Source organism: Podarcis liolepis (genome assembly GCF_965112155.1).
Source record: "Podarcis liolepis genome assembly, chromosome: 11".
NCBI lineage: Eukaryota > Metazoa > Chordata > Lepidosauria > Squamata > Lacertidae > Podarcis > Podarcis liolepis.
This window is the reverse complement of record NC_139565.1, coordinates 47214148-47228796: the sequence shown is the minus strand read 5'-3', so window position 1 is coordinate 47228796 and position 14649 is coordinate 47214148. Positions and strand designations below refer to the sequence as shown.

The window sequence follows — 14649 nt, the reverse complement described above, 5'->3', positions numbered from 1 at the left end:
AGGTCTAATTTTCAAGCTTTCGCAAAATCCATCTGGACTTCTCAACATCACCAAACATTATTGACTGAAACATACCTGACCCATTTGATGCCACTGGTGCAGTTTGTGTAAACACATTTGTTTGCCTGTTTGTTTCATAACATTTATACCCTGCTTGATTGTAAGAAACCTCAAAGTAGTTTGCAAAAAGGCAAGGAAAGCAACAAGAAAATCAAGGAAAAAAATCATAGGCATACTTTAAAACATACAGAAGTTAAAATACTTAAACATTAAAATTACCTCAGCTTTATAAGCATCTGGGTAGGCTTGCCTAAACAAAAATGTTTTTAGCAGATCCCAAAAAGTGTACAGTGAAGGTGACTGCTTGATCTCAATAGGCAGGGAGTTCAAAAATTCAGGTGGTGCCACCCTAAATGATTGAGTTCTTACAAATGATTTTGTTTCAGCAAGACTTGTTCGTCTACATCCTATCTTTAATGATGCATCCCACTGGGTTTCCTGGAGCAATGTTAAGATAACTGATCTGTAATTTCCCAGATATCCTCTGGATTTCTTTTTAAAAAATTGTTGTTACACTTTCCAGGTCTCAAGTAGGGAGACTGATCTTAAGAAAAAAACCATACATGTTTTCTATTAGATCAGCAAAAAAAAATTGGGTTAAAAACTCTCTGCTGGATGCCATCTAGACCTGTTGAGTTGTCCATTTTTATTTTATCAACAAGACCTAGTCCTAGAACTTTGCCTCTTCCCACCACTATTTGCCTGCTTCTCAGACTCGCTTCCCACGGAAGTTAGTTCAGACATGGAGATCTGCCTTGTATCTTCCACTTTGAAGAAAAGATGGAAAGAATTCATTCACACAGAGCATAGTTAAACCATGCAGTTTGCTTCTGCTAGATGACCATTCTCTTGGATGGCTTGACAAAAAGATTGCAACAGTTCATGGAGGATAAGTATATCAGTGGCTACTAGCCATAATAGATAATTTCTACTGCCATAGCTTCTGAATGCCAATTGCTGGGTACCGCAAGTGGAGAGAATGCTTTTGAGGGTCCTGCTTTGCGGCTTCCTATAAGCATCTGAATGGCTACAGGATGTTTCCGAGCACAATTCAAAGTGTTGGTGCTGACCTTTAAAGCCCTAAATGGCCTTGGTCCAGTACTGAAGGACCGTCTCCACCCCCATCGTTCTGCCCGGACACTGAGGTCCAGCGCCGAGGGCCTTCTAGCGGTTTCCTCACTGCGAGAAGCCAAGTTACAGGGAACCAGGCAGAGGGCCTTCTCGGTAGTGGTGCCCTCCCTGTGGAACACCCTCCCATCAGATGTCAAAGAGAACAACAACTACCATCCTTTAAGAAGACATCTGAAGGCAGCCCTGTTTAGGGAAGCTTTTAATGTTTGATGTATTACAGTATTTGAAGCCGTGGCTTAAGAGTGGCTGGGGAAGCCCAGCCAGATGGGCGGGGTATAAATAAATTTATTATTATTATTATTATTATTATTATTATTATTATTATTATTATTATTTTGGACTAGATGCGCCTTTTTTGTTAAATCACTTTTATTAATGTTCCAATAAATAAACATCCAATTAACATATCAAATAATAATCCAATTAAAATAAAAAACTAAAATAAAAAGACCAAATTATCATCCAAATTATAAACATTAATTTTTTGGGACTTCCCATAGTCTGGACCTTGAAGCATATCTCAAAATCTCAATCCTGCCGGACTAGATGCACTTTGGCCCAATTCAGGAGGACTATTCTCATGTTCTTATTAATCTATTAAAGTGTCATTAGGCTGCTTGTTGACTGGCTTTCATTTGAAACCCTTTTCAACCTTGCAACGTATGGAAATATGTTGGCCTGGAAATTGCAGGCGCCAGAAAGCTCAGTGACATTAGCTGGTTTCACAGAGGGTGGGACCCTATTGCATTCCCAGTGTGGTTGCTGAAAATGCAATGGGACCTTCATCATTACGAGCTTACAATTGGGCTCGGAAATAACTCTGCTCTTTTTCAACTGTTTGGAAAAACCCACAGAGTTAAACCAAACCCCATTCCAAATCGAAGGAGATATGACTTAGCGTGGTCCCTGCATCCTGGTGCACTTGCAGTCGGATGAGTATTAAAAACGTCGATAGCTAATGCAACAGGACTGGGCCCAATGAAACTGGGCCATTGAGGGATGCAGCCCGGGGAGAGGGTGGAGGTGACTTGGGGAGGAACGTGAGTGGTGTGCAGAGGTAGGCTGCATTTGTCCCTCGGGGTCCGAGGTTCCCCTCCCCTGTGCTAAGGGCATAGCTCTCCCTTGTGTGGGTGCAGATGCTCCAGGCACCACCTTCAACTGTGCTCTGTCCAGGGTTCTGACAGGCTATGCCTGGACCAAGCGTGGCTCTGCTGCTGTCACCTTCCCCTTGTGAGCCTCAAGCTGCGATGGAACAAAACAGCAATATCACTCCACATTCCCGGCCATGTTTCCATTCCAAATAGTGCTTTCCTTTAGCGGGCAAGCCAGCCATACTTATTGAACATCTGTCTTCTACTTTTTCTTCTTCAGGATGGCTTTGCCAGATACAGTGGTACCTCGGGTTAAGTACTTAATTCGTCCTGGAGGTCAGTTCTTAACCTGAAACTGTTCTTAACCTGAAGCACCACTTTAGCTAATGGGGCCTCCCGCTGCTGCTGCGCCGCTGGAGCACGATTTCTGTTCTCATCCGGCAGCAAAGTTCTTAACCCGAGATACTATTTCTGGGTTAGCAAAGTCTGTAACCTGAAGCGTATGTAACCTGAGGTACCACTGTATCCCAGAAGCAGCAATTGACAAATATGGCTAAACTATTGGAAAGTTTTTACTGTTTGACCCACTCTGCGGCAGTTTTGTTTTTAGCTATCTCTGTTTATCGCGATGTGGGGTTTTTCATTTCTGTGTCATAATTTTAATTGTGCAGCTTGTTGATATTATGTGTTGTGCCGCACCCTAGCATCTGTGCAGAAGGAGGACAGGTTAGAAATATGTTTCATAATCAAAACAAACGAATAAGATGCCTTAACTATGGGTGAGCTCGGAGTGAAGAAATGAACAAGGAGAATGCTGCCGTTTAGAAAATGCATAAAATCTTTAATGTTTCCCAAAGCATGAGAAAATGTAAAACAAAATCTATAGAGACTAAAAACACAAGATTAATATATATTAGCATAACAAGATGCTACTATAATTAAGTGATGGGTGCCAAGGCTGGAATCTCAGAACGCAGCATAAAATAAAGGATTGACAACGACATAAATTACATTCATGAATGTTCAATGAAAACACTCCACAGAAGTTTTGTTTTGTGTCAAGCACAATAAGTTAATTTTAGAAAACATATTCCTTGGTTATCTGTGAGGGCGGCACATTTCCTCTGTCACTCTGAGTCAGCAAGGAGCTTCAGCGCATGTATCTCTACACTGAGAAACTGTGCATGCAGTTGTGTTCTGTGTGCGTTTGCGTGTTGTGTGGTTTCTCATCTGACCCAGATGCCAGTTCTGAACAGGTATTCCCAGTCCCATGAAAGGCAAAACAGTTTATCGGCTGTCGGTAGGGAAGCTGTGGGCTAAATGTATGATACCTACTCCCTGTTCCCTTCTCTCCTGATCAGCATTAGTGCTAATTATGGCACCCACTTATGCATATGGATGCAAACGCATCCCTATCATCTTGCAACCTTTACTACTAAAAACCTGTAATTTCCGTTGTGCAGACTTTGACGTTCATTGTCACTCAAAGTAGTGTGGTCTTTGTCTGCTGAACAAGTATTGCTGCATGAGGAACCATTTGCGCCCAGTCTTTTCTGTCAACTAGCAAAGCCACAGGCATCTTTTGATATGAGACTAATCTCTTATGATGGAGACTGAACTGTGTATGAAGTGTTTTCTCACATATTCAGCAGCACAACTGATATAAACAGTTCAAACAAACAATACAGTGGCCAGGTCCTTCCTCCATCCCACCCACCCCGCAAAGTGCATTAGAAGTTGAAAAAGCCAATGGTCCATCTCAAAGTGTTCATTAATTGGGGAGGGAGAGGTAGATCAAAGCAAGTCAGAGGACGTGAGGCCATGCAGAACTTCATAGAGGAATATTTGCATATTCTCCAATAATATTTAACAGAACAGCCCCTACTTCTCCACTACCTGTCTGTTCTTGTGGGAGGAGGTGAAAAAACTGCCTCTATTTTGTCCTTATTTTGCCTTTTGGAGAGATATTGGGGATGTGTTTTAAGATTTGTATCAGTTTGAACTGCATTAAAATTCTTCAGGCTTTAGTCCCTATCTCCAGAGCCTAGAACGTCGGAGCATTTTATGTGTGTGATGCAAATTAATATGCATGCATGCAAAAAGCCATCACGCTGCTTCGTTTCATGCGACAAGACAGCTAGCAAAGCAAGAGTGGGTGGGGGTTAAATGCACTCGAAGAGAACTTATTGCAAGATTGTTCAGTACTTGTTACAAACAAAACTATCATGGTCAGGACAACTTAGCTGGTACAGCGTGAGACTCTTAATCTCAGGATTGTGGGTTCAAGCCCCATGTTGGGCGATAGGTTCCTGGATTGCAAGGGGTTGGACTAGATGGCACTCGTGGTCCCTTCCAACTCTACAAGTCTATGATTCTATGGACAGTTTGCTAATGCAGCCTGCTTCTAAAGCCAGAACCTACTGTATTTTTCCATGTATAACGCGCCTTGTGTATAAGACTCAAAAAGACTATTTTGGGGGACTCAAAATGAAGAAAATGGGGGAAGATTGTCCAGAGCTGTTGAGCTTCTTTTTTGGGGGGATTGCTGAGAATCACCTGCCTGAACAAGGCTTCCTATCACATGCAACGCAAAAGTCAGCAAATGTCTGACTGCTCGCCGGCGGCAGCCGCCTATCGCCTGCCCAATTGCCGCTGCAGCAGCAAATCAAAAAAAGCCATTTCCACAGCCACCAATCACTCGCACTACCACCGTTGACAATCTCTGGCTTGCGGCACCAACCAATCACTCGTCCCCCCTCAGCACTACCCGTGTATAAGACAAGCCCAATTTTTAAACATTGTTGTTGTTTAGTCTTGTCTGACTCTTCGTGATCCCATGGACCAGAGCACGCCAGGCGCTCCTGTCTTCCACTGCCTCCCGCAGTTTGGTCAAACTCATGTTAGTAGCTTCGAGATCACTGTCCAACCATCTCGTCCTCTGTTGTCCCCTTCACCTTGTGCCCTCCATCTTTCCCAACATCAGGGTCTTTTCCAGGGAGTCTTCTCTTCTCATGAGGTGGCCAAAGTATTGGAGCCTCAGCTTCAGGATCTGTCCTTCCTGTGAGCACTCAGGGCTGATTTCCTTAAGAATGGATAGGTTTGATCTTCTTGCAGTCCATGGGACTCTCAAGAGTCTCCTCCAGCACCATAATTCAAAAGCATCAATTCTTCGGCGATCAGCCTTTTTTATGGTCCAGCACTCACTTCCATACATCCCTACTGGGAAAACCATAGCTTTAACTATACGGACTTTTGTCGGCAAGGTAATGTCTCTGCTTTTTAAGATGCTGTCTAGGTTTTCCATCACTTTTCTCTTAAGAAACAGGCGTCTTTTAATTTTGTGACCGCTGTCATCATCTGCCGGGACATTACTTTCAAGTAAAAAAATCCTTGTCTTATACACGGAAAAGTACGGTACTGGTGAGCAAATGAACACAATGTATAACTGATAGAGAAGTGCTGTAATAGGCCCAGGATGCTTCAGGTGTGAGAACAGGGTATAGCAAGTACACATAAGTGTGACTAATTTCATCTGTGAAATATTTTAGAAGTGTATGCTTTGAGGAAACAAACAAAATAAGTTTGCAAAATGAGAACTGGGTGGCTGCCTGAATAATTTAATATTCACCATACTGGTGGAAGAGGGAAGTGGTTTGGAGATTTGCTTCCTCAACCTGATCGAGGAAAATAGTGACATGTCCCATCAACATTGCAATGCCTTCATTGTGAGACCTGCTTTACAGTTCAGAAGCTGGCGAGATAGCTTAACCAAATCGTTGTACCTATGCAGACAACAACCAATGTGAGGAATACATTTCACTCTTGCATCAACCACTTGGTGATTCAGAGCAGGTGAAGCTCAGGCTGAAGGGAAATCCACAGCTAATCGTTGTCATATATGCAGCCTAGGGGGAAGGGGAAGAAATGTAAACGTAAATACAGTATGAAAAAGGCCTACCCTTGTTATAAAAAGAACACAACCAAAATAAAATACTTCTGTTTACTCAATCCCAAATCACTACAATTCTGCTGGACATGTGTAACGTACCCTCATCAGCGATATCATCATATATTTCTTCATCACTGTAAGTTTAGAAAGAAGAAAGAAAATCAATTGGTTTAGTTACTTTCACAGGAACAGAGGAAGCTGCCTTATAGAAAAGCATGGCCCATTTGACCATATTCCATGGAGAATGGACCACTTGACCACGGTCCATTCTCTCGTTGTTCCGCGGCTGAGCCTTGAGAAAACCTGAGCTTACTTGAATTGAAGCTCAGGTAAGCAAAGCCTCTCTTTTCTGGCTTTTCTGTGCATCTGATAAGATCCTATGCAGTGGGTAAGATCATATTTTCACAAGGCACAGCCATGGAAAAATGAGGAAAGCTCTCAGACCCGGGGGGAATTAATTGGTATGCAAAAGAATCAAAATGCAGGTCAAGTGGAAGTGTGGATAATAATAATAATAATAACAACAACAACAACAATAACAATAATTTGTACGCTGCCCATCTGACTGGGTTGCCCTAGCCACTCTGGGCAGCTTACAGCATGTATAAAAACATAGTAAAACATTAAACCTTAAAAAGGATGAACTCTTAGAATCAGATCCCACTTACCATATTTTTCCGTGTATAACACTCCCCTGTGTATAACATGACAACTATTTATGGGGACTCAAATTTATGAAAGTGGGGGAAGATAACCCCCGTGTATAAGACGACCCCCATTTTTAAACATTATTTTAGAGTATAAAATCTAGTCTTATGCACGGAAAAGTACAGTATATATTTAAAAGGTATTAAATTGTTTTAGAAACCATTTAAATGTTTTTAATATAAAGAAGAAGAAGAAGAAGAAGAAGAAGAAGAAGAAGAAGAAGAAGAAGAAGAAGAAATTGGGCAACAGGTCAACAGGTGCAGGGCAAGGCATACTGAATATGGAAATGTAGAATTGGAAGGGACCACGAGGGTCACCTAGTCCAAGCTTCCGCAATGCAGGAATCTTTTGCCCAACATGGGGCTGAAACCCACAACCTTGAGATTAAGAGCCTCATGCTCTACCAACTGAGCTATTGCATTGCATATGCTGTTCATTTCAATACAGGATAAATTCTGAGTGGATTTTACTCAATATATTATTGCCAATAAACAATGAACGTGATGATTAACACTATCCTTATATATAAAAAAACCAACAGGAAAAACACCTGGCTTTAAATTCTGAGAATTTCTTTTGTTTCTGTGAAATTTTCCAAAGGAAAACAACTTAGCAATATTCTATGGGAAAGTCTTCATTTACATAGCATTGCCGGGGTGGTAGTGGAGTGGGGTTCCTTGTTTGGGAAGCAAAACCGTTTCACTAGCTTTGACCATACTGTATTATAAAAAGTTTCAAAATGAAAACATTGCACTTACTCATCCACTATGCAGCTTCTCCGGACATAACCATCTGTAAAATCAAATTATAGGTACATAGTTATCATCAGCTGAAGCTGATATTACTCTTCTGAGCTGAAAGAAAACCACGAGGCAGGAAGGTGAAAACAATAATGCAGAAAGGACACGTGCTTTCTAGGGATTCTACCCCTAGCCTGTGAAATGTGTTGACATTTAGCTGGAACCGACGCCCTGCTATCTGAAAGGAAGATGGTAGGTACGTATTATAGGAGGTATAAAGCACTGGTTTGTGAAATAAAAATCAGCAAATACCTCACCACCACCCATTCAGAAGCTTGTTTCTGTATTTTACCATCGTTGTCCAGAGATCACGCAGAAGGCTGTTCTCAGTGATGGTTGCTGCCATTGGGACTGATAGGATGGAAGGCAGGGAGGCCAACAGTAGGTGGCGCTAATGACAGGCACAGCCACCCCCTGGCAAGAGGCAAGCAGACCAAGGCTGGTGGGGCAGCAACCTGATGGACTAGCCTCCGCTGCATTTCGTAACCGACAACTTACCAGTCAGTGACTCACAATTCTACATGCTAGCAGCCTAAAGCCCCGGATACAGCCCTTCAAAGTGAAAAAGTGATGCTGCGCAATGATTCTCATTGCAAAAAGGGACAGAAGATGCTCCTCCGTCCCCACAGCAATGCATTGCACTTTCTTTGACCTCTTTCTTTTGATGGTTTTGCAAACTTGGAAAGGAAAATGCATACTCAGTGCTGATCAGTGTACTGAAGACTCATGCCTCTGTCTGCCAGAGCAAAAACTGTCTAGAGCAGGATAAGTTTGAATGGATGCGACAGACATTTTCAGAAATGTACATCAAGAGTATTCTATACCATCACCTATTGAGCTTGGAAATATTTTAACTTGCTATCATAAACCTTAATAAACACTGAGTAATTTTTTTAAAAAACCTCTTCTCCTCCCCAGTCTTTTGTTGCTCTGCAGGCTGCGTTCTTGTCATCCACAGCACTAGAATGATTTTTAAAAACAGGGGACAGGATTCTGTGCCCTGCAGCAAGGCTGCTTTCTCCTGCATGGAAGTGAGAATCAGCAATTGCACCGCTGTCACTGCTGTAGTACAAAAATAAAATCTGTCTGTCATGTTCCTGCTGTGCTAAGGGCCTTGGCAGAATTCCACGGCCCGCTTCCTTCAGAACTTCCTTCAGAGTGACTTTTCAAAGGACTATGCTTGACTTGCGCATTGCAGCCTTTGTGACTCAGTTTCCCATCTGGAAAAATGGGAAGAATGAATGATACTGTACTTTCTTTCTTCCACAGCAGCAGTTGAAAACAGCAAGGCAAACATTCTGAACCTGATAATGGAACTCCCTCGGTGGCCTTTGAAACCCGAGTTCCTGTCATTCATTTCAAGACAGGAAGACTTCCCCTTAAAGGAGGGACAATACCACAACTTCAGGACAACTCCCTTGGGGAAATGAGCTCATAACGAATGTATTCTATTCCCCTTTCCGGTCTCGCATTAAGATAATCTCTGCCATTAGCAAGCCTTTCAGAGCAAATCATCGATTTTTAGTGTCAAAATATATAAATCACATTGTGTTGTTTAGAGAGGATGTCTTTCTTGAGTGTGAGCTGGCAAGTCCCTTAAAGACAACCCATGTTAGTTTGTTTTCGTGTGTGAAGTGGTTATTGCAATATTGTCACTACCCAAAGAAGCAAAAGCCACTGGGATGTTTGAGTTGTTTGAGGTTTGCATGAGTAATGCCTGCTTCCCACCCACATTAGCAAACTCTGAAATCCAGAACTCTACATATGGGTCTTTACAATGCAACAGAGTACCAAGTATGGTGCAAGTTTCTTTCCAGGGGGTTATAAACTGGATTGTCATCCAAAAGAGTAGTTCCACTAGCATGAGGATTTTCCGCTTGTGCAACAGGACTTCCCGGTCCTCTCCTCTCCCTATGCCCCCCTCCATCTATTCCAAAGGGGACAGGCAGCCCACAGAACAAGGGGCATGCATGGGGAGAAGAGAGGGATGTGCAGTCAAATGTGCCCCAGTGGAACTACCGTATTTTTCACTCTATTAGATGCACCGGACCATAAGACGCACCTAGTTTTTAGGGGAGGAAAACAAGAAATAAGAAAGCAATGCAAAGCATCCTGAGCTAAGAGGGAGCGCTCCTCCATCTTCGCTCAGGAGGCTTTGCGGGGCTCCCGTTGCTCGGTCCCTGCTCCTGCCAACCTAGCAGTTCAAAGCACGTCAAAGTGCAAGTAGATAAATAGGTGCCGCTCCGGTGGGAAGGTAAATGGCGTTTCCGTGTGCTGCTCTGCTTGCCAGAAGCGGCTTAGTCATGCTGGCCACGTGACCCGGAAGCTGTACGCCGGCTCCCTCGGCCAATAAAGTGAGATGAGCGCCGCAACCCCAGAGTCGGTCACGACTGGACCTAATGGTCAGGGGTCCCTTTACCTTTACTTAGTGTGGCCCAAGCAAAGCACAGCTGCCTCCAAGGCATTTTGTTACCCAAGAGGAAGGAAAAAATGGCCCCTCCCTCAGAATTTCATAGACAGAAGATGGGTCTTACTTCAACACACGGGTAACAGGAGAACATCCTTGGTTACATTTGGTTGCACACCCAGCTCTGCCCTTCATCACATCCCCATCTCCCGGTATCTGTGGCCTGAGGCAGGCACTTCACACTGCCTAACAATAGGGCCGGGCAAAAAAGCTGGAAATGGCAACCTTATTTCCTAGCTATTTTACTGGCTGAGCGATGGCTCAGGGATTGGTTATGGTTATTATTATTATTATTTAAAGATTTCAAATGCTGCATTTTACCCTGAGCCCCTGGGAAAGGGTGGGATACGAAACCAGAAATAATAACGAACCCCCTCAGCTGCCGACAATTTATGTGGAAGCTGACAAGGCAGATGTTCAGGCCTTGTGAGAGAGGGTGGAGTTTGCTCAGTTGTTCTGCAGATAGCCATGCCACATCATCTGTCATTAGTTTCACTATCAAAAAAAAATGCGAAGAATGTCTGGTTGTGCGGGGGGGGGGGGGTTTAAATAGTTTTCTGCTCTCATATGGCTGATCTGCTTTGAGGGGAATGAAAAGAAGGGCAAAATCCAATAGCAGCACCTAATATTTTAAATATATATAAATTCTTAAAAATCTAGGTTACAGCAATTATGAGAATTGCCACAGTTTGATTATACACATTTGGACATAAATGTGGGGTTTGTGCCTTGCAGGAAGAGAGTCTCAATAATTTGCATGGAAATTGAACGTGCCTGAATGTTTCTTCTTGGATATATAGAAAAATAAAGGAAATATGCCTTTATTTTATAATCTGCATTAGAGGAATCTTTGCCCAGGAAGACACTGGGAGGATCTCCTTATCCTTCTTCACAAAATATCATGTTGTTGGCAGAAGCGACCGGACATCCTTTGTGAGTCCTCAGGGGAATGCTACCTCTTCCCCCTTTCTAAGACATTTGTAGGCAGATAAAGTGAAAGGTCACAAGCCCCATTCCACATTCCTGTCATTCCACAACCCAGACTCTCACTGAGGAGAGGGGGAGAGAGAAGAAGAGGTCTTGTGGGCTGTTTATTGATCACTCATTCAGATATGTTTGCACAGGGTTTGCTGGAAAGTTAGAAAACGTTAAGTATTTATTGATAACACATTCTTATTTATGTACCCTTATACCACTTCCAACAGTTGTGGCTTCCCTCAAAGGATCCTGGGAACCATGGTTTAAGGCAGCTGAGAGCTGTAGGAGTGTGAGTGGTAAACTGTAGTTCTCAGGATTTTTTGGAGGGGGGCATGATAGTTAAAAAAATAAAGGGACCTCTGACCATTAGGTCCAGTCGTGACCGACTCTGGGGTTGCGGCGCTCAACTCGCTTTATTGGCTGAGGGAGCCGGCGTACAGCTTCCGGGTCATGTGGCCAGCATGACTAAGCCGCTTCTGGCAAACGAGAGCAGCGCACAGAAACGCCATTTACCTTCCTGCCGGAGTGGTACCTATTTATCTACTTGTACTTTGACATGCTTTTGAATTGCTAGGTTGGCAGAAGCTGGGACTGAGCAACGGGAGCTCACCCCGTCACGGGGATTCAAACCGCCGACCTTCTGATCGGCAAGTCGTAGGCTCTGTGGTTTAATCCACAGCGCCACCCGCATCCCTACATTGGACATTGACACTGGAGACCAAGCCTATTCTCTGCGCTTGGTGACCCCATCCACTGAGAATTAAGCATAAGCCTTTATCTGTAGTCCTGCTCCTTCTCACCTGCACACAGCATCGCTCATACGGTCATTTCTTAGAGACACTGAAACCTGACAAAATGTTGGAACCTGGCTTTTCTATGTACAAAGATGCTGGCAAACTGTCTTTATTGAAAGTTTAGTTCTGGATGTGATCTAGCCAGCAACTCAACTACTATTGCTAACACAATGATCAGATCAGAGCTATATTAAGGCTGGTTGCAGCCCTCTAGAATCCAATGGTTTTGCAGCCTTGCAGCCCAGAAATAATCTCTCATTTGAGAAAGCTTATATTTGTCTCTTCTTGCTTGCTCCCTCAACTATAATGCACATGCATGACATATTAATTGTGCAGTTATTTATGCACCCACTGAAACTATTAGCAGGTCACTTAGGCAACATGGTTTCACTCAAGGTGGACTGAGTAAAATCAACAGCACTAAAGTGCATTGAACAGTATTTTGTTGGTTTAATTTCAGAAGCTAGTGTGTTATTTAATTCTACAGTGAATTACTTGAACCTGCTTTCAAAGACATGCCCTGGATAGAAGAAAATATGCAGGATTTTTGCAAGGATATATTAAAAAATAACAGGGGAAATTAGAGTTCTGTTAGCAGTTGCTCAGAGTAAGTTCTATGACTAATCTGAACAAGATTTGGGGCAATCGCTTGTAATGTTTATCTAGATCCCAGTGTTCTGGGACACATAAAGAGCCTCTGCACCTTTTGCTATCTGTGGACCACAAAGCAGGTTGTCCTTATGTTTTGGTACTTACATTTCCCTTCTTCATTCCTGCACAGGACTTTAGTATCATCCACATTCTTTATAACCTCAACCGAATCTCCTGGCTTCACTTGTAAGTCTTTTGAGCCTCTCTTCTTAGCAGATGGTGCTCGGGATATGGTTGTAGTATACAGAACTCGGATATCACCTTCATACTGTGAAAATCAAAATAAAGGTTGATTGCACACAAAGAAAGCATTATGCACAAAGTTAAAACCACACTTTCTTCTTACAAACAAGAAGAGTTTGGATTTGATATCCTGCTTTATCACTACCCGAAGGAGTCTCAAAGCGGCTAACATTCTCCTTTCCCTTCCTACCCCACAACAAACACTCTGTGAGGTGAGTGGGGCCAAGAGACTTCAGAGAAGTGTGACTAGCCCAAGGTCACCCAGCAGCTGCATGTGGAGGAGCAGGGAATCGAACCCAGTTCACCAGATTACGAGTCCATTGCTCTTAACCACTACACCACACTGGCTCCCACAGGACACGTTCAAATTATGTTTTAAATCTCAAGGATACTGGGCTCATTGGCATTGTTGGTGTAGGTGAGCCAGAACAAAACCTGGTGGGCTGGCATGGAGTCTATAGAAATCTGATGCTCAAAGGACAGAACTGGGAAAGAAGACAAGATGTATACAACCTGGATGGCTTTAAGAGAGGATTACACAAATCCATGGTTGTTAATGCCCTTATGTCTGGTAGGAAGGGAAAGAATATGACTTCCATCCTCATTCACACAGCAGGCCTGTCCCATCTTTGGGTCATAATGCTCTTAAAAGTGCAAGTATTTAACAGTCACAAAATAACAAGGGGTTTGCCACATATTAAATAGCATGTGGAACAGCTGTGGGGGGGGTACAGAAAAGGGCAACCGAAATGAAAATGGAGATGGAGCAACACCTCAAGGTTTAGAACTTTTTAGCTTAGAGATATGGCAAAAGGGTGGAAAGTATGTATGGTGCCAAGAAAGTAGATGGAGATAATTTTTTTCCTCCCCCCCTTTTTTATGGTTCCAGAACTGGAATATTAATAGATAATGTGTAAAACGTGCAGGGGGTAAGCAAGGAAATAATAAAAGAATCAAATGAATAATTATTAAATTACAACAATACAACAAGATGGAAGAAGTAAAAAAAGAAAAAAATTGAGATCACACATGGGTGAAGGGGAGTGGGTGTATAAGGGGATTTATAAAAATTTCTAATATAATATTTCTAATTGCTTTGCATTTATATACAGCACAGGGAAGCCTATAGCAATTACCGTATTTTTTGCTCTATAAGACTCACTTTTTCCCTCCTAAAAAGTAAGGGGAAATGTGTGTGCATCTTATGGAGCGAATGCAGGCTGTGCAGCTATCACAGAAGCCAGAACAGCAAGAGGGATTGCTGCTTTCACTGTGCAGCGATCCCTCTTGCTGTTCTGGCTTCTGAGATTCAGAATATTTTTTTCCCTTGTTTTCCTCCTCCAAAAACTAGGCGCGTCTTGTGGTCTGGTGCGTCTTATAGAGTGAAAAATACGGTAAGTATATTTTAATTTAGTCAACTATGTAATAGACTTATGTTACAAAACGAATATGGATTTTGAATTTGATGTTTGTAATTCTTTTTCGGTTTTGGAATGAAGTTTAAAAAAAGAAGAAGAAAGTGGATGGAGATAAGTTTCCCCCTTTTGTCTCATCGTAAAAGAACTCAGGGCCATCCAACAAAGCTGAATGGTGAAGAGATTCAGGACAGGCAAAAGGATATACTTCTTCACACAGTGAATAGTTAAGCTATGGAAACTCACTGCCAAAACAGGTAAGGATGACCACCAACTTAGCTGGTTTTAGAAGGTATTAGACAAATTTATGGTAGATAAGGCTAGCAACATCCATGAATCATGATGGTTATGTACTGCCTCCA

General features: G+C 42.7%; 1 protein-coding gene across 3 annotated transcripts in view; it reads right to left on the bottom strand.

Moving 5' to 3' along the window:
• Positions 1-3102: 3102 nt before the first annotated feature.
• The window catches only part of FYB1 (FYN binding protein 1), a 49980-nt gene continuing 38433 nt past the window's right edge, over positions 3103-14649 (bottom strand). For all 3 annotated transcript variants that reach the window (XM_083465855.1, XM_083465856.1, XM_083465857.1), the window contains 4 exons: positions 12735-12897; positions 7698-7731; positions 6331-6365; positions 3103-6187 (listed from right to left, as the gene is read on the bottom strand). In XM_083465855.1, coding sequence (XP_083321981.1) covers positions 6165-6187; positions 6331-6365; positions 7698-7731; positions 12735-12897 — 255 coding nt within the window. In that variant the 3' untranslated portion in view covers positions 3103-6164. The remainder of the gene's footprint in view (positions 6188-6330; positions 6366-7697; positions 7732-12734; positions 12898-14649) is intronic.